The sequence below is a fragment of the Nicotiana tabacum genome, chromosome 6, assembly GCF_000715075.1.
Source record: "Nicotiana tabacum cultivar K326 chromosome 6, ASM71507v2, whole genome shotgun sequence".
NCBI classification, from domain to species: Eukaryota; Viridiplantae; Streptophyta; class Magnoliopsida; order Solanales; family Solanaceae; genus Nicotiana; species Nicotiana tabacum.
The window spans coordinates 208,979,150-209,000,749 of NC_134085.1; the positions used below are offsets into that span (position 1 = coordinate 208,979,150).

Genomic DNA, 21,600 nt, shown 5'->3' on the forward strand with positions numbered 1-21,600 from the left:
GTTTCGGGCTAGTTTTCATGACATTGTGAGCCCTTGAGTAAGACTGGAGAGATTGATGACTGAGTGAGGCCGAGAACCTGATTATGAGTGGAAATTATGGGATCGGGCTGCACGTCGCAGCGGTTATACTGATTTTATGATAGCACTTAGGTTGTAGGAGCCCCTCCGGAGTCTGTACACACCCCTAGTGAGCGTGATTGATTTTATTGATGGAGATGGATCTTCTTCATAGGGCTGGATTGGCCTTCCTCGGTACTGGGTAACTGATGGTCAGTGATGTATATATTCCAGGATGGTTCCTGGTCCGTATGGGCCATATACAGTACCGAGTGGTTGAGAATTTGAGACATTGAGCACATGAGGATGTTAGCATGGTGCATCATATACAGTATGTGCATTGGCATATAGAAGTAGAAGAGTTATATTCTTCACATTGTTCGGACTTGATCTACTTTACTATTTTAACCAACCTATTTAACTTGAAAGCATGCCTACGTTTCTGCACAATTATTTCTATTTAATTGTACTGGTTGAGTTCATCACTATCTTTCAGTCCAACGGTAGGACTTATTACTTACTGAGTTGGTTGTACTCATGTTACTCCTTGCACCTCGTGTGCAGATCTAGGCATTTTTGGTCACGGCGATAGTTGATTGAGGAGCCAGATCCCGGAGACTATCGAAGTAGCTGCATGGTGTTCGCAGGCCTTGACTCTCCTTCTTTATCTCTATTTGTATTTCAGTTTTTATTCCCCGGATATTGTAGTGGACTGTATTCTGGTTTAGACGCTCATGTACTCTGTGACACCCCGGTTTTGGGATAGATTGTATTATATTTTAGATTATTTCTGCTTTGTAAAGGCTTTTCTTTAATATTAGCTGCTTCTGTCTTTATTTTCAAAGTTTTTACTATATTGAGATATTGAGCAGAGGTTGGCCTAGTTCCACGATAGGCTCCATCACGATGGTTGATTTTGGATCGTGACACGAAGTTAGCGGTCACGGAGGCTAAGACTGCATCATTTGGTCGTCTATACGAAGGACTGGGGATAAATACAAGGACAAGAAGTTATTCTAGCTGGTCAAGGCGAGAGAGAGGACGAATCGTGATCTAGACCAATTGAGGTGGATCAAGGACGGGGAAGGCAAAATGTTGATGGAAGATACTCAGATTAAGCGAAGATGACAGACTTACTTTCATAAACTGCTGAATAATGAAGGGGACAGAGATATTGTGCTAGGGAAATTGAAGCACTCCAAGTGTCACTGAGATTTTAGCTACTGAATGAGCATTAAGGCCGAGGAGGTCGTTGGGGTTATGCGTAAGATGCACAGTGGCAGAGCGACCGAGCCCGACAAAATCCTAGTAAAATTTTGGAGGTTCGTGGGTAGAGGGGGATTGGAATGGCTAACTGGACTGTTTAATATAATTTTAAGGACAGAAAATATTCTAGAAAAATGGAGGTGGAGTACGATGATACCGTTTTACATGAATAAAGGCGTTATCCAGAATTGTAACAACTATAGGGGTATCAAATTACTAAGTCATACCATGAAAGTTTAAGAGAAGATAGTAGAAGTGAGGGTGAGAAGTCAGTGTAGATATCCGATAACCAGTCTGGGCTCATGTTTGTTCATTCTACTACGGAAGCTATCCATCTTATAAGGAGGTTGGTTGAACTGTACAAGGATAAGAAGAAAGATTTCCACTTGGTGTTTGTTGGCCTAGTAAAAGCATATGACAAGGTCCCTAGGGAAGTTCTCTGGAGATGCCTAGAGGTAAAAAGTATTTTGGTTGCTTATATTAGGGTGATTAAGGTCATATATGATGGAGCTAAGACTCGGGTTAGGATAGTAGGGGTGACTCGAAGCATTTTTCGGTTGTTATGGGTTTATACAAGGATTTGCGCTCAGTCCGATCTTATTTACCTTGGCGATGAATGTACTGACATATTATATTCAAGGTGAGGTGCCATGTTGTATGTAATTCGTTAATGATATTGTTCTGATCGATGAGATGTGAGGCGATGTTAACGAGAGGTTGGAGGTTTGGAGACAGACCCTTGAGTCTAAAGGTTTCAAGTTGAGCATGACCAGGACAGAATACATGGAGTTCAAGTTCAGTGGCGTATCGGGAGAAGTGGATATGGACATGAGGCTTGACTCTCAAGTCATTCCTAAGAAAAGGGGATTCAAGTACCTGGGATCGGTTATCCAGGAAGATGGAGAGATTGACGAGGATGTTACGCCACCTTATAGGGTCGGGAGATAAAATGGAAGCTAGTGTCTCGTGTTTTATGACAAGAAGGTAACTCTGAAACTTAAAGGTAAGTTCTATAGAGTGGTGGTTAGACCACTATGATATACGGTGCAAAGTGTTGGCCAATCAAGATATCAGGGTGAAAGTGGGCGTGGCTCTCATGGAAGACAAAATGGGGGGAAGCTAGGCTTAAATGGTTCGGGCACATGCGGAGGAAAAACAGGGATGCCCCGATAAGGAGGTGTGAACGACTGACCTTGACAGGTATGAGAAAAGGTAGAGGACAACCAAAGAAGTATTGGGAAGAGGTGATCAAGGAGGACCTGAGGTGGCTTTAGATTTCCGAGGACATAACCCTTGATAGGAAGTTGTGGAGGTCGAGCATTAAGGTTGTAGGTTAGGAGGTAGGAGGCTAGCCTGATTGTGTTTTGTCTTAGGCTACTAGTGACTCCAGTTGTGTCCATATTACTTCTTTAGGGTTGCAAGTTAATAGTGTATTGTCTTCGGATGCTAGTGACTCTTGTTGTATCCATATTACTCCATTATGTGTGTAGTACTATGCCATTGTTACTGCTTATTGTTATTACTTTTCTCTCTGTTTTCTGGTTATACCGTTGCTGGTGTTATCTTTCTTGCTTCCTTTGCTATTACTGCTCCACTGTATCTTTTCATCTTCTTGAGTCGAGAGTCTATCGGAAATAGTCTTTTTATTCCTCTGGAGTAGGGGTAAGGTCTGCATATGCACTATCCTCCCTAGACCCTACTTGTGGATTCCACCGGTTGTTGTTGTTGGTTTTCATAAATGGCGTCCATATGTCAAATATTTTAAGAAGGTATTAGTGATAAATAATTATAATATTATTTAGTGAAAATAAGAACAGCTTTTGGAGTTTGGCTATTTAATGTACTCAAATATAATAAAGCAATAAATTCCGATGCGATCCACAGTATTGATTAATTGGATGAGATAATGTAAACAACATAAACTCTTATACTCCTTTTAGTTAGTAACTCATCCAACTAGTTGTTAGAAAGTTTGAATTTTTCACTTTTATTCTTTTTAATTTTCAAGCAAAAGCAAAGAGTTTTTGCGCATGCTTTTGAAAGTTCTGATTTGAGGTCCTGTTGTTCTGTTGTAGCACTTATTTGATAGAACTTTCGGTTGTGTAACGCCAAGGCTATTTTTGCAAACTTTCTTAAATTTGGACAAAATATAAACAGTGGCCTTAAGTCATCCTTTGTGCAAATCTCCCAGATTTTGGTGCAAGCAGCTGTGCAAATTAAAGCTTATACACATCGGATCACAAGTTGGGGCGAAACATGATATGGTCCTTTGGTTAGCTAAGTTATGTGGCGATTTGGTAATGCAACAGTTTTAAAGTGTAGGTGTTATTCTTATTGGATATTTGAGTTTGTTGTATAATAAAGCAGTATACACTATGTAATTTAATTAGGTGTTACAATCAGAGGCAGATCCAGGATTTGAGACTTATGAGTTCCTACCGTAATTTTAGATTAATATGCAATAATAGCTGGGTTCACAATTAGATATTTACAAATATTTAGTATATTTCTTAATATAAATACAGGGTCTATGCAAAAGTTACTGGATTCCCAGGAACCCGTATTCTATACTCTAGGTCCGCCCCTGGTTACTATCTAAAACAAAATAAAAGATCTTGGGGTTTTGACACAGTTACCCACAAAAAGCAAAATTATTTACCCTTGTCTATCCATTTGTTTTTCTACCCATAAACTAATTACATTTCCTACCCATAGTAGTTTTTGTGGGACATTTTTTCTTTATTCTCCAATTCTTTTTTTATTTCTATGCTTTTTTTCTTTCTTTTTCTTTTCTCCTTTTCTTTCTCGTTTTCTTCTTATTTTTTTCTTTTTTCCTTTTCTAATTTCATTTAACTTCTTTTTTTATATTCTTTTTCTCTTCATAGTCTAATTTCATTTACTTTTTTCACTATTTTTTATAATTTTTCTTATAATATTACTAAAGAAAAATTAAATTGTTTACCAATTAAATGTAGCTAATACAACCAAAAAATATTAACTAACATATGATACCAGTATAGTATATGGATATACAACCAGGGTATACAATTATACATAAAAAGTTAAAAAAAATTAATTCAATTATTAAACTGAAATAATACCAGTTGTCAATAAAAATTTCAAAAAATTCTAAAAAGATCTAATTGTAAGAGTATATCGTTACATTATATAGCATACTATAATATTTTATTTATTTTTTTGCATTTTTATATATATATATATATTTGTATTTTCAATTTGCCCCTCACGCTGGGTAAAAGCTTAAAGCAAATTAAAAGGGAAAAAGTAAGTGAATTTACGGGTAATAAGTATACTATTATAGTATATTGTATACTATTACAATATACTGTTACAATATATTTCATATTATTACAGTATACTATAATAGTATACTGTTGAAGTATAACTATATACTCCGATAGTATATTGTATACTGTAGCAATATACTGTTAGGTAACTGTGCTCTTCTTCGATTATTGCAATATATCATTGCAGTATATTATAAACTATAATAGTATGCTGTTGCAGTATAACTATCATCCTTGCATTAGTAGAATGTTGACATTTCTCTCTAGACAAAAAAAAAAGTCAAAAATTGAAGGACTTATGTGGAATAAGCATATAGGACTTTAGTAATAATCCACAATGAAGTAAAAAAGAAAGTGATGTTCAATATTGCTGGAAAGTTCTTGCTTACAACCCTCCACGTCGGATAGTCTCACCTTGATTTTGTGTTTGAATTTTAGAAATAGAAAATTTGTTAATAAAGAGTGTTTTACCTTTTCTAATGGATTTACTTAACCGTAAATACAATTTACTAGATTGAATAAGTTTCAAACACTGAATGATTAAAAATATTGAATCCTCCCTTAACTTTTCTCTTTCACACACTGTGGGTTATAGGCCGTTTTTAACCAAGGCGATGTTAGCAGCAACATGGAGTTGCATATTTTGTCGTTCCAAAATATTGTATTCATAAAATACAAACCTACCACACTAATAGATATTATCGATACAGTTGGAACTTGAAAGTTAGAAGGTGCGGGTAAATAAATAGTTTGGGCCTCATGGATAGGAGTAATAAATAATTTGGGTCTGAGCATTAAAGAATAAATAATTTAAAATCAATGGGTATAAAGCTAGATTTTCTCAAAATTATCAAGATTGTTTACTATTTACTAAGAAAAAGAAGAAATGATTGAGCGAATAATGTGGACCACATTAATGATTCGGAGAATGTGATTTCAATTCTTCTCCTTATTTTTCTCTTTCTACTTATATAAGGAGAAGAACTGAAACCAGTTTCTCCAAGTGGTTACAACTTGCTACCATTCAATCTCTTTCATGGCAGAAATGGTGGCAAATGAAACTTTTCTCATCGTTTTAAGTCTTGTGGTAGAGGGGTTAAATCTTTTCTCATTCAACTTTTTACTCATTATTCAAAAGTCACTTTTCTTTCTTTTGTTACACAAAAATCATTTTATTAAGTTCTAGTTATCACAATAATCACTTTGACAAGATTTTATAAACCTTTCACCTGAAAGTCTATATGCCCTTACATTATAAATCCTCTCATTTATGTAGTATCTTCTATATCATATGCTATATAATATACTTTTACTCATGTATTTTATTTATAATTAAAATAATTTAATATTATTTTATTTTTTATTTTTATAATATATTCATACATTTAAGTTTTTTTAATATATTTTCAAGATATATGAGTAGCATTATTAAATTTGTCAGTAAAAGTATCGTGAATAAATCTTAAGTCCACGTTTTTAATCATGCTTAATGAAAATTAAAAAATCAAAGCTCATTGATCTATCATCCAAGTCATATCCATTAATTTAATAAATAAAATACCCACATTTAATAAAATGATGCATGAAATAAATACTTTCAATCAAATAATATTAACAGATAAAGCCTTAAAAAATTTAATATTAAACACGAATATCTTTGAAACTTCTTTTAAATTTTTTATTGAATATAAAAAAAACTATAATTTGTTAAGCAAATATATTTTTATTATTTTAAATAAATATTATTTTTTTTTATCATTTTTATATTTAAAATATGTTCATGTTTGAATATGATTAAATAAATTGAGTGCCATGAAAAAAATTAAATGATTGGATATATTATAAAATAATAAATAAAATAATTTAAAGTTATTTTAATTATAAGTAAAATACCTAGGTAAAAATATATTATATAATATATAATATAGAAGGTATTACATAAATGAGAGAATTTATAATATAAGGACATAATAGTCTTTTCAAGTAACAGTATTATAAAATCTGGCCAAGATGACTTTTGTGATAAATAGAGCAAAGTAAAATAATTTTTGTGTAACAAAAGAAAGAAAAATGACTTTTGATTAATGAACACAAAGTTGAATGATTTTTACGTAACAAAAAGAAGAAAAATAATTTTTACGTAATGAACACAAAGTTGAATGACCACAACTTAGTGGTGGAGATAAAAAGACTCAATAGAACTCTAACACAAAGTTATATATATATATATATATATATATATATATATATATATATATTTGTTCAACAGTTTGGAGCAATAATCCAGTTGAAGTGATCCTGAAAAAGAATGGTATTTCTGTCACGCCCCAAACCTGAAGAGGTGTGACCGACACCCGGTACCATAATCGGCCCGAGCGTACCACTCTATAACTGTAAACTCTAGAAGGGTAACCCTCAACTTAAACCGATGAGGCCATATTTTGAATCATCTTAAAATAATATCTACAACAAGCAATACCAAACTAAACATCTACATTGGGCTGGTAAAGCCACAATACTGATATAAAAAATATACAGGACTCGTCTACAAATCTCGAGGGATAACCGAACTGTATCATGGTCGGGACAGGGCCTCGACCTACCCATCAAACCTGTATATATAAAATGGACTCCAAGGTATAGACCTGGTAACTCCGAAGAAGTGAAGCTTACCAACCAAGCTGATGTTTGACTTTGTCTACTCGGAAGGTCTATCCAGCTGTTTATGAGGACGTGCAGGCATGAAATGCAGCGTTCCCAGCAAAAGGAACGTCAATACGAAATAATGTACCGAGTATTGTAAGCACGTGATTTTTGCCCTATGAGAGAATTACTCCCAAAAAATCCAAAATAAAACAATTTTCCTTTGTGTGCAATTTTAGAATTTTTGTGGCATTTTTGATAATTATTTGTATTTCTGTTTGTGCGTGTTTATTGGTTAAATTAATAAAAAATTACAAAAATATGTCGCATTTGCATTTAGTATTTATTTAAGTTTGTTTTACAAAATCATAAAAATAATGTACGTTGCATTTTTAGCATTTAACGTCTAAATTGTGTGATTTTTATAGTTAATTGCTATTTAAATGTGCGATAATTGTTATTTGGACAGATTTTTGAAGTTATAACAGATTTTGAATCAGGGCAGTAACAGTAGTTTTAGGGGTAATACGGGAATTAACCAATTGCAGATTATTTAATTATGGTGGGGGACAAGACGTAATGATAAAAGCAAAAAGGAAAAGGTGGATAATGATGTCTTCTTTTCAAAAAGAGGGAACATGGGGCCCACTTTGACTACTTTTACTAAAGTAAAAGTGTGGGTAATAATAAAAGTTAAAGGGGAAAGAGGTAAAAGGGGGTCTTGCTTTGTATATAAGGGGGGATGAGAGGATTGAATTTGGGAGGGATAGGAATTGGAGAAATTTCAAAACTAAAGGGGAGGAGATTTTGGAAGAATTTTGAAAGATAGAAATTGGAGAAATTTCAAAACTAAAGGAGAGAACAAAAACTGAAAAAAAAATCTTCTACTTTCCTTCATTGTTTAAAATCAGCATTAATTGTTGTTGTTTCATCGAAGCTTGAAGCTTCTTTTTTGGGATTACTACTCCACCGGTTTGCAAACTCTGTTACTGGTTTTGCGGTGTTGCTGAACCTGCTGTTGCTGTGTTATTATTGCTGCTGACTTCTCCTTCTTTTGTTCTTGTACTGCCATTTCCAGGTACACATTTGTACACTCTCGGCTTGAAGCGAAAATGAAATATTAATCAGACTTTGTTCCTGTTGAATTCCTCCTGTTTAGATTTGTGTTTGAATATTAATTTTCCTTTCTTTGTATAAAAATATAGTGGATTGATTAATGAGTAATGAGGTTGCATATGTATAACTTCTTCATCTAATAATGTTACTTTAAATTAATCGAAGAATAGTTAATCTGTTTTGATATTATGGTGTGTCAATCTCATGTTCTAGTATATTTGAATAATAGAATATAGAATGAAAGCGGTTTTTCTTTGTACAAACTCGATCGCAATTTTCCATTCGCATTAGCCGTAAACTAATAACTAATAAGTTACGTTTTCCAGCATGTAATTAATTAAGAGATTTTCTTTTATTTTAGAGACGAACTTAATAGAAAAAATGTAGTCACTGTAGGTTTATCCTTTTAAATAAAAATGAGACGAGCCTCGCCAAATAAAACGCACAGATTGCGGGGCCCTCACAAAATGTATGTGTTAATTACTTAGAACTCGGGATATGCCGTTTAACGAACTCCACGGCCTTACCCAAAATAATAATACGCTAATCGCTTTAGGCGCGCATTTTAATAAATCTTACCTTCTTAAACTCGGGTGCACATTTATGTGACCCAAATCCAAATCTCAACGGAGTCGAAATGTGGCTCTAATCACGGGTACATTGATTGTGACGTGGTCCGAGATGCATGTCCACGACGTTGCAAATTCCTTTAAAAATAAGAATGAGATGAGCCTCGCCGAATAAAAATACAAAATTGCGGGGCCCTCAGTAAATATTTGCTTTAAAATTGCTTAGACTTCGGGATGGACCGTTTAGCAAAATCCCACGGCCCTACCCAAAGTAGATAATACGCTAGTCGCTTTAGGCGCGTCTTTAATAATTTAATTTTCTTAAACTCGGGTGTACATTTATGTGACCCAAATCCAAATCTCAACGGAGTCAAAGTGTGTCGACGACCACGGGTACATTGATTGTGACGCGGTTTGAGATACATTTTCACAACGTTGCAATTCCCTGTAAAAATAATAATAATAATTAAGAAAGCGGTAAAAAGTTAAAATTTGCACATAAGTTCAATATGTATTAAATCAGATAATCAAGCCGAATATGACAGTTGAGCGACCGTGCTAGAACCACGGAACTCGGGAATGCCTAACACCTTCTCCCGGGTTAACAGAATTCCTTATCCGGATTTCTGGTACGCAGACTGTAATATGGAGTCATTCTTTTCCTCGATTCGGGATTAAAATTGGTGACTTGGGACACCCTAAAATCTCCCAAGTGGCGACTCTGAAATGAATAAACAAATCCCGTTTCGATTGTCCTTTAATTGGAAAAAACTCCTTGTACCCCCGCGGGGGCAGAAAAAGGAGGTGTGACAAGTATGTAAGGCAACATAATAACTGAATGTTGAAACTGAACTAATAATATAATAACTGAAAGTAACTGGGCGTCAAATATAATTTGAAGATATGCTTACCTGCTGATATTGACTCATCTCTCTCAATATAGTAAGTAAAATAATTGTCCGGCCCTATAAGGCTCGGTATGTGTAACTACTTTGCCGTAGTAGGATCGCTCATAGACACTCGGCCATACAAGGCTTTGTATCTCGACCATCTGGGCCCGCTCATAAGAGCTCGGCCACAATAGGCTCGGTATATAACTTACCATCTGATCAGAAGTTGCCCAAAAGGGGTATGCCCACCGATTATAGATCGGTGGCGGTGAAAATACTGTAATACGTTGTATATATAAACTTTCTGCTCTCCTGACTTAAAGAAGACAATACTTAACTGAATAAAAAGTCCCGATAAGGGAGAATACTGTACCTTATGAGACTAGGATAATGTACATAAATTCAGGAATAAGAACTTCTCTTTATGCCTCGTTATCAAACGTATGTAGTTATGGGATCATGACAAAATGAAGGAAAGGTTAAGTCTTAACATACTTTAACTCCATTGAGTCCTTAATACCTTACAAGCAATTCTTCAAACGACTCAACTCAATATACCACAGCATAAGGAGATTCAAAATCATTGCCGAGTAAAGGCTAACTCCGCAACTTAAATTAGTAGTTCATTTACGTAAATTTGGGTAGCATCTCCCCTGTAGCAAAGAATAAGAACACAACAATAACAACATGTATGCATCATTTTCCAACCTTATCTCCATCACAATATACCACAAAATAGCCCACACACCCTGATCACTTCATACATAAAACGACAACCAAAATAGTGTCAAACAACCTAAAAAATATAACAACGAACGACTAGCCCACTATTTCGTCATTATGTGGTATTTCTTCACACTCTTTCTCCTCCAAAACTCCATAAAACATCAGCATAAGAAGCCAACACGAGTGGAAATAGTCCACTAGAAGTGAAATAAATCGAACTCACGGCTTCTGATCACCATTCCGTGAGTTCTAACGATTATGAAACGAATTTATCAATTTTCATTGACATTTTAAAGCTTAAATACAGAAAGTAGTCATTTTCTTAACTATGAAGTACCTTCCAAAACTCAAACTACAAAGAAAAAGAGAGGAGATATAGCGATACTTACATCGTAGGGATCGTTCTAATGTTATCGCTTCTTGATTTCGTACCCGGGATGTTAATCTTCTTTAGAACCCTTGTAGAGAGATTAAGGGTAAGTTTTTGGGGGTTCTCTGGTCGTGTTCTATGAAAAATGAGGAGAAAGACGATTTAAAACCCTCCCTATATATATCGACTTTTGAAAAGTCAAAGAGGTGCTAGCTTGGTACCCTAGCATTATCCCTTCTTCCGATGCTTATATTTTTTTATATGGATGTTATATGAACAAACGGTTAAGAGCGTTAGAAACTACATTCCAAGACCTTCAATTTGGTATATAATATGTCCCAAAAAGACCGCATATAGCACACGAAATGTATTTCTCAAAAAGCTTTATTGACACACCTATGCCGTCTACACGGTCTCGCAAAACTACAAATATCTCTCTACTCCTATGTCGTATCGACGAACTATTTAATGTTTTAGAAACTAGACTCGTAGATCTTCAATTTGGTAGGTAGATAATCCTCTAATTCCGAGTATATTGGGATAAAAGCTCATCAACATTTGACCTAAGTTTAACATATTTATGAATATAACTTGTGATGACATTTTCCAACTTTTGTTCTACAACTTGCTTGACATCAAGACATAACACACATCTATCATGCGACTAAAATAACTCATAACATAATCTCTTTATAAGTTTAAGCACCCTAGTCTCACCCCAAAAGTACATGTTATAACATTCCAGCTAGTCGACTTTCGACGAAACTTATTTTTTCCGATTTGTTTAGCTTCTAAGCCTTCCAACACTCTTGGTACTTGGTATTAGTGATCTTAAATATTTGTAACCTCCATGTTAACATGATTAACTTACTTTATGTCCTTTCAAATATGATCTTACTTCTGAGCTTACATCAGTTGATTTACGATGTACTCTCACGTATGAAAACATGGATTATAACAATTTCTCCTTCAAATTTCTCAGTCCGTTGATGTCTATGGTATAAGTGATTAGAGCTGGTGAACAGAAGAAGATAAGAACTATTGTGATACTTCGTGTAGATACCAATTGTATGTAGCTAGAAAGTTGAAGCGTATAAAGCCAATTGGTTAGCTGGATTGTACTACTTTAAACGCGCTAGTTGGATTGTACTACTTGTCATACAATAGCAAGTATCATCACAGAGGAAACATTTCTTATAACATGGAGACCAGAATAAGCAGGTAGGGATGGCAATGGGGCGGGGTTTGTTTAGTGCGGGGCGGGGCGGGGCGAGTTTATTCTTATGCGGGTGCAGGGCGGTGCGGGACGGGTTAAAATAATTTTTAAAATTTTTAAAGCGGGACGGGGCAGGTTGCGGGTTTAATGCGGAGAACCTGACGTACTTGATATCTATCCAATGTTATTTTGGTTAAAATAAACTTAAATAATCAAAATCCATATCTTATATGTACTTGATATCCATCCAGTGATCCAATATGCCAATTGAGAAATCTTAAATGATGATCACAAGCAATGATTTAATAATCATAGTTTCCAATGCATGCTAAGTTCGCTAATTAATTACCACCTGTTATGACTGAATCTTATGTTTTAAATATTTATTGTTGTTGTCTTAATTTATACTTTTTCCATGCTGAAATATTCTACATATACTTATATTTTCGACAAGTTAAAGAGGGGGGAACCTTCAACAGTCGAATGGAAATCCAGTCCAACTGAACTTGAATACTCATATTAACTAGTACTCCGTATATCCAAATGGAACAAAACATCTGATGTTTTTTTTTCTTATATTTTTTTTTTCTGACAAAAATTTCTTGAGTTTTGCTGTTAAATCTTGTGAACAGTTTCTTCTAGTTTCGAAATGGAAAAATTACTCTATTTGTCAGTTGGCCCAACATTCTAACAAAATTGGGCTTATATTTTCCCTTTTTACCCGGTATGGCCTAGTTTGTACATAAATTGAAAAATTATTTTCATCGATTAGCCACATTACTGTCCCCACTCTCTTTTTCTTTATGCGGAGGAATTTTTTTCATTCCCAATTCATAATTCTAATCAGTTTTCTCTTTCAGATTTTCTCCCCACCTCTCTTTCTCTTTCATTTTCAATTCGCTCCTGCTCTTTCTCTCTCTCTGGCAAAATAATCGAGTTCTTTTTCAGATTTTCTTGCTACGTTTCATCTGTATCTTCCTCTTCCACAAAATAATACTGTTGAACAATCCACAGCCGGATCTATCTTTTGTAGTCTTTTTCTTTTCGATTCAGTGCTCGCCGAAGCCGATTCCGACTTTGACATTAGAGGATCCTTTTATTTTCTGGTCGTTAGTGAATATACATATATTTGATTCATTCCTGGTACTTGAGTTTAGTGTCTTACTTGAGTTTGGTAATTGTTGAAGTTATACTGCTTTTGGCATTTTGGCGAATTTTGTTACATAAAATTGTACTGCTGGAATTAAACTTGTGGTTCATGTATTACCCAATGGTAAATGTTAGTTGTGCTGCTTTGCTTTATGAAGAAAAGCTGGGTTACATCCCGTTCGAAGAAAAAGAAAATATTGAGTGGTTATTTCTTTTATTCTTGTCACTTTTAATGACTTCCAAAGGGAGGAGGAATGATGTATATGTTGTGTATAACTATATATATTTTGTATAATCATGTATAACCATGTATATTTGTGTGTATTCTCATAGTTATACAAAATTATACATGATTATACACAAGTATACAAGATTATATATAATTATACAATATAGATAATTGTAAAAAATGTTTGAATTTCTTGCCTTCAGATAATGTCTATTATTATATATTTGTATATAATTAACGTATGACTATGTATAACAACGTATATAAGGTGTTTAATAATGTAAAATTTTATTTTTTTCCAGTGAAATAAGAATTTCCCTTACAAAACTTTGAATTTTTCAAAAATAAAATAAAATTATAGACTTTAAGGATGAATATATTTTTTACTTCAACTTCTTGATATTGTGAATTTTAGGAAATACTATACAGAGGGAAGTAAAAAATAAATAAGAATGAAAATGGAAAAAAGGAAAAGATAAAAATGAAATAAAAAAGCGAAATCTGATTTAGGCGTGAAAGATTGGAAAAGAAAAAAGTAATCAAAATGAGTAAAAGCTTGACAAAGTACGATGTGATTTATGGGTAAACAGTTGGCGAAGTTCGACGAAATTTGTGAGTTTGACTTGTTTTCAGAAAATTGATTAATGTTTGTGGGTCACTGGATGAAAACTGTATTTGTGGGTTAGGCGGGTGAAAAGTACTTCCTCTAACTGTATTTTCATGTAAATTTCCCTTTTGAAATCAATGTCACTTGTTATTTATGCTAATTAATGCCTCTTTTAGATTACCTTGGTAAATAACCTCTAACTCATCCTTTCTGGGCAAATCGCTTGCAAGAAAGTTTCTGGAAAAAAAATTGGAGAAAAAAGAAAAAAAATTAAGTGGGGCGGGGCGGGGCGGGGCGGGTTAAAAACTGAAAAAAAAACTATGCAGGGCGGAGCGGGTTGAAATTTTTGTGGGTTTTGCCAAACCCGCCCCGCACCCGCCCCTCCCCATTGCCATTGCCATCCCTACAAGCAGGAAAATGATTCAGCTTGGAAACAACCTTTCTATCTTCCCAGGGTTAAGGTAAGGTCTGCGTACTTACTACCACCCCAAACTCCACTCATGAAATTTCACTAGATTGTTATTGTTATTGTTCCTAACCTTATTTTTCTATCCCTTTATCCCTCATGTGAGAACCAGTTAATTACATCAGAAAGAGAGCGGAAAAGACCAAATATACCATTGTATTATGAGAAAAGATTTAAATATACCTCTCGTTATAATTTGGGTCCAACTATACCCCTGCTATAATACTATAGGTTCAAATATAACCCTCTTCCGTTAAGTTTGACAAAGGTGGACATCCAATCCTACGTGGCATTGACATTTGAAGAGGTAGATGCCACGTGGCATGCCACCTCAGCGCCCGTAACCCATTTTACCCCTTCACTCTATTTGTTTTACCACCACTAAAATTTTCTTCCCCTCTATGAGAATATTGAATTTTCTTTTACTGCTAATTTATTTTTCGGAGTAAATGAGAAGTTGGGTTGATTGAGGGACAAAAATGTGAAAAAGAAGACATTGAGGCAACGAACCTTGGCACAGGGCTGGACACAGTCGCGGAGGCAGGATCTCCACGAAGGGAATTCAAAAAAAAAAATTTGTAGCTAGTGGGAATTGAACCCATGACCTTATGTAAATTTTAAACCCCCTTGACCACTAAACTACATTTTTGGATTGTGTTAAGAGTGTTCAAAACTTAATATATAGAGATAAAAAACAGATTTTGCCTTATATATACAGTGTAATTTTTCGGCGAAGGGTGTTCGGTGAACACCCTTGCACCCCCTAAATCCGCCCCTGGCTGGACAGACTAATTCGTCTAACAAAGGCAGTTCTAAGCACAATAATGAGTCTACTTGATGTTGTTCACCTATGGATTTTTCACCATATCAGGATACAAATTCTTCAACATCTGTTGGTTGGGGCTACTGAAACAAAGGAGGATGTGGTTGCTTCCAAAGAAGCACCTGTTTTCAATGAGTCTGACAAGAAATGTGGAGAAGGAAATGAGAAAGTTTCTGGGTCTGATTCTGGAAAAGACTTGATCCTAAAATTTGCCAGATTGAATCCAATGCGCGATGAGTGGAGAAACAAACATATATAAAAGACTAAACTCTGAAATACAATATTATTCATGGTGACAATTGTAGTGGAGGGAAAAGAAATTTTAATGGTGGAAAAAAAATATAGAAGGGAGGGGTAAAATAGGTTAGGAGTACTGAGGTGGCATGCCACATGACATCCAACATCAAATGTCAATGCCACGTAAGATTGGTTGTTCACATTGGACAAACTTAACGGAAAAAGGGTATATTTGAACCAACAGTATAACGGTAAGGGTATATTTGGACCCAAAGTATAACGAGAGGTATATTTAAACCTTTTCTCATTGTACAGGGATATATTTGGCCCTTTTCCGAAGCAAGAAATTATGTAATATGAGGGATTCACAGTTAATCTTCAAAGGAATTTATTAAAACCAAGCATCACAGGTATATAAAAAAAAAAAAAAAAAAAGGAAAAGACCTAAAACATCAATGACATGAAGGTAATTCAAGAGTTGGATGAGAGTAAATTATAGAGATAAATCAGCCAGGTCAAACGATCTTGAAACAGCTAAGCACCAAGAATCCACCTTCTTCTTCCTCAATTCTTCTTCTAACACGGGTTTGAATGTAGTCGCTTTCTTCATCTTTTCCCCTGAAGAAAATATCTCATCCTGCGTATAGACTCCAACTGCTAATCCAGCAGCATAGGCTGCCCCAAGAGCTGTTGTTTCTATATCAGCTGGTCTTACAACCGGACTACCCAACAAGTCAGCCTACATTATGTAAAATACAAAATTAATCCATTGCTTCCAAAGGAATCAGCTGTTGCTTTAACATGTACAGCAGGGGCAACATACTGAAACAAATCAGTAAATCTTTCTGATTTGGATACGAGATTCTAGATGAATGAAATACAAAGATAGAAGACAAACCAAAGAAGGTATCCAATTACTAAAGTCTAAAAGGGTTGTAATAATGAGCAGTTTAATGAACTCTCTCGACACTTATGCCTTCTAGATGCATGGAGACCTCGGTATTGTACCCAAACACAGAGGAACAACCAATAGACAGAGATCACATTATCCAGTTAGTATACGCGATGAAGGAAATAATGTACTCATCCTAATCTAAACCCTTTATCCAGTCTAAAATTTCCAGCGAAAATTTAGACTACAAAACCCTGTATTCTACTACAAAATAAACCCTGTATTCTACTACACCCTGATAAATAATGTACTTATCCAATCTAAACCCTGTATTCTACTATAAAAGCCATTTCCAATGTCTCTTGATGTTTATAAAGAAACTGGATACCCTGCTACTCCAGTTTCACATTTGAATAAGCCAAAAACATTTTGTGAGAAAAAGCATGTAAAGGGGCTGCAGAAGCAGAATAAATCAAGAAAGAAGGAATAGTATTCAGCTTGAATGGAAAGGGAGGGATGGAATCAAACCTGAATTTGCATCAAAAGGTTGTTGACTGTAGCGCCACCATCTACACGGAGTAAGAATTCCGTCCCTTCAGTCTTACCATCACTTTTCTGTGCAGCATCCTTGTGCATGGAATCAAGCACATCTTTTACCTGAAAGCACATGCTTTCAAGTACAGCCCGAGCAATGTGAGACTTGTTGGTAAATCTAGTTATACCAACACAAATCCCCCGAGCGTCATCACGCCACCATGGAGCAAACAATCCATTAAATGCTGGAACGAAATACACTCCTCCGGTTGAGGTAACTTTTGATGCCAAATCCTCGATTTCGTTAGCGGAGCTGATAATGCCAAGACTGTCCCTAAGCCACTGAACAGCAGCACCAGCAATGGCAATGGAGCCTTCTAAAGCATAATTGACAGGTGCTTTTGGCCCCAGCTTGTAGGCTACTGTGCTTAGCAGCCCATGATTTGACTTAATCATCTCTTCACCTGTGTTCAGAAGAATGAAAGCTCCGGTTCCATAGGTGCTTTTGGCCTCACCTTTCCGGCAAGATTGACCAACCATTGCTGCATGTTGATCACCAAGACATCCCGCGATAGGGATTCCTGTGATTGGCCATCCTTTAGTAATGTTGCCAATAATCTCAGAATTGCTAATAATTTTTGGCAAAATATTCGCAGGAATTCCTAAGGTGTCAAGTGTGGATTTATCCCAGTCAAGGGTTTTAAGATTCATCAGCATAGTTCTCGATGCATTGGAGACATCAGTGACATGTAAACCGTTCTCCACACCTCCTGTAAGGTTCCAAATTAACCAGGTGTCTATAGTTCCAAACACGGCATCCCCTTTTTTAACAGCTTCACTCAACCCATCCACATTATCCAACAGCCACAAAAGCTTCAATGCACTGAAGTAAGTGCTTATAGGCAAACCACAACTCTCAACAAAATGAGTCCGTCCCCCTGGCAATTCTTTCTCCAATTTTCTGATAATACACAAATTATAGATAAAAAAGTCAACATTCATTGGATTTAGTAGTAAAGCACACAATTAGTTCAAACCTTAAGAATTGGAAAGAAAACTACAAACGATTGATCAACGAGAATGCAGACAACCGCGAAGACACATTGCCTAATCGACATACAAAAATAGAAGAATTAACCCTAATAGCTTAAACTAATCAATGTATATAATCTAAAAATAGCCGACTATGTGTATAACTGTGTATAATCAATGTATATAATCTATGTATACCGGTTAGAAAAAATAAACAGTGAATCTGGCCGGATATTTGTGTTAAAATCCCTAGAGAATATGACAACTCAGGCCTTAAACTATTACGCCATGCTTTACTCCAAGAAAATAAACATGAATCCATTAAGAATTTCGCCAGTACATCCCCTTTCAGAAGAAATACATTGCTTAAGAAAAGTATATGTGTGAATGTGTATAAAAGAGCAACTACTACACTCACTCCCAAACTAGTTAGGTTGGCTTTATGAAACTTCTGTCTTCTCAGCTCTATTTGGGTAAATTTTCATTACACTACTCAATAGTGTGTCTTTTAGTATAAATCTTTGACAGGACTAAAAGACTCTTAACCCGTTTGGCCAAGCTTCTAAAATTAACTTATTTTGAGTATTGCTTTTCTCAAAAGTAATTTTTAAAAAAGTGTTTTTGGTGAGAAGCAGTTTGTGTTTGGCTAATTAATTTGAAAAGTAGTTTTGAGCAGTAATTAGTGTTTGGCCAAGCTTTTAAAAACTGCTTCTAAGTATATTTTTCTCAAAAGTGCTTCTCAGAAAAGTGTTTTCGGAGAGAAGCTACTTTTTTTCGGCTTCTGCTTCTCCTCAAAAGCACTTTTTTTCCTTCCAAAATTTTGGCCAAACACCTCAATAAAAAGACTCCAACTTTGGGCCTAATGTAAGTGTACCAATAAAATTAACCTTAACCCAAACTAGTTGTTATCCCCTTTAATAAATACTCTGCATAAACAAATGTGCGTGCATTAAAGGGAAAAAACAGATACTGATTCTATCGGAAAAAGAAGTTCGATTTGGCTCCAAATCAAGAAACAGAAAAAAAAAAGTTGGAAATTGATAAAAGACCTGCAAATAGAACTCGTACGGACATCCATCCAAACAATGGCGTTGTAAAGAGGTAGCCCTGTGGATTTGCTCCACACAACAGTGGTCTCTCGCTGATTTGTAAGCCCAATAGCTTTGAGTCCACTATCCACGTTATGTCCATCAGCAGTAGCCTTATCAAGAGCCTTTGCCATACAGATCCTCACACTCTCTACAATCTCCATTGGGTCGTGTTCCACCCATCTACAATAACGAGAACAAAATACACAGTCAACGCGGATGCATGAAAATCCGGAAACCCAATTATCAATTTTGGAAAAAGATCAAATCTTTAATGCAAATAAAATTAAGCGATGATCAGTGATTAGTGAATTACTTACCCTGCTTGTGGGTAAAACTGAGTGAATTCAACCTGGTGAGATCCAACGGCGCGAGCCAAACGGTCATAGATTATGAATCGAGTGCTAGTGGTGCCTTGATCAATGGACCCAATAAACACCTCTTCATCAGACATTCTTGTTTTTTTTTTCTTTCTTTTTTCTGCTGTGGAATGAATCAGAGGAAATAGAAAAGAGCTGTGTGTGTGTGTGTGTGTGTGTGTGTGAAGCGAAGTGTTGTGAGAAAAAATGGCGGAGAAGGAAAAGTCAGAATGGGATAAAAGTGTGGGAGCCGGTTTTTATGGAATAGTAGTAATTGAGGAAACTGTGAAGATAACAATGATTGTCTTGTTTAGTGGGGAATTATTTTCTTGGAAATGTTGAAATGTTATAGATTTATCCCTTTCCAATTTTTCTTTTTTCTATATTCTTATTTAGGAGTTTTTATTAATTTTCTCATCCAGTGTTGATATTTGTACAGCAAAGCAATACTTCATATTATTGATAATATTTATTCGTATGGCTCCAATCTAACTCTAATTAAGGATAAAATGATATTATCCACCATAATAGTTGGTGGTTATTTATGAGTTTTCATTATTTAAGAGTTTAACTTGTATAAATCTGTAATGTAAAGAGAATATTTTCATTATCAGCTAATCCAAAATATAGTAGCTGATCAGATTATATTAAAAAAAGTACATTATCATGTATATTAGTCAAACTCATTATTTAAATTATGCTAAAATCATAAAGATAACGTCAAGAGTTAGACACTGTTTGACTTTGATAGTGAGTGGTTATTTTTTCAAGGAGATTTATTTGTATTTTTATATATGTAGTTTGTCTTCTAATGCTCCTTCAGATCCAATTGGCGGACATATTTATCCAATAGTAACCCGAGCTAAAACAACTTAGAGAAACTTTAGAATTGATAAATATGAAGTTCATTATGTCGTGCATGATTAATGGTAGCAAAATGATTAAAAAAAAATAGTTATTCACTTATATAATCCGTTACAAATGAGTTGAATATTAAACTTTTAAAAAAATAAGTGAAATATAGATAAAAATAATATTATCCACTTAGAAAATAGATAATCAGTAAATAACTAATGAGTTTAGTTTTTACATTTGTAAAGCCTCAAATTTGGGTTTTTTAAGTTTGGAAAACTTTGGAAAATGATCATATTTAGAAAGTCATGAATAATATAGATATTCATATTATGGATATTAATCTTTTTTTAATTCGAATTAAATATTAATCGGTTGAATAATTTATCTATTTTTACATTATTTATTTTCGACCTGTCTATATTCAATCCGATCCGACCCGCCCGTTTATCATTCTATTCGTGATAGAGATTCAACTTTGTTGAGTTTTTCAAAGGTCAAAGGCGTCTAGTAAGCTTGGGAATTTAAGAAAAATTGAAAAGGTGTCCTTTTCCACAAAGATGACATAATAAAAGATTGTGGTTTGCGGATAAAAGGATTTGATTAGGTATGAGGTGGCAGCTGGCCAACCTCAACGGCCACTTATTGTTTCCCATCCACTCCTCTCTTTTCAGTTGCTAACGTAACGTGAGTTTGACTTTGTGACGCTCTTCACGGCTTTCCTATGACTTTATTAACGTTGTTTCCAACCTTTTGAAGAAAACCATAATATCCACATGAAAATATAGAGTAGTACTCTTGGATTCAAAGAACCAAAATATATGGGAAAAAATATAGTGACATTTTTATACGAGCGTAATGGCTTTCTGACTATTTAAATTTGTAGGGCTTTTGAAAGTTGATACACAAACTTTAAATTTTTCCATTTGAACACTTAAACTTAAAAAAATGGGTACTAATAAATATATCTACCAGAGCGTGTATACCAGTTATGCTGACATGTACAACACATCATGCTAAGTTATTTATTATTTGTCATGTGTTATTATGGTCCCATTTTTAAATACAAAATCAGAAGAAAAAAAAAAGTTACAAACACAAAAAGGAAAAAGAAAAAGAAAAAACGCTTGAAACATACTACCCAACCGCCCCCTTCTTCTTCGTTCACCCT

The 21,600-nt window shown here is 34.9% G+C and overlaps 1 protein-coding gene across 1 annotated transcript; it reads right to left on the reverse strand.

The window, feature by feature from the left end:
- Positions 1-16,021: 16,021 nt before the first annotated feature.
- On the reverse strand, positions 16,022-19,892 carry LOC107785720 (glycerol kinase-like). The gene is made up of 4 exons (XM_016607088.2): positions 19,539-19,892; positions 19,180-19,401; positions 17,093-18,059; positions 16,022-16,411 (listed from the first exon to the last, which is right to left on the reverse strand). Exons 1-4 carry the CDS (start codon positions 19,670-19,672, stop codon positions 16,166-16,168), a joined length of 1,569 nt encoding a protein of 522 aa, XP_016462574.2. The 5' UTR covers positions 19,673-19,892; the 3' UTR covers positions 16,022-16,165.
- Between the last annotated feature and the right edge of the window lie 1,708 nt (positions 19,893-21,600).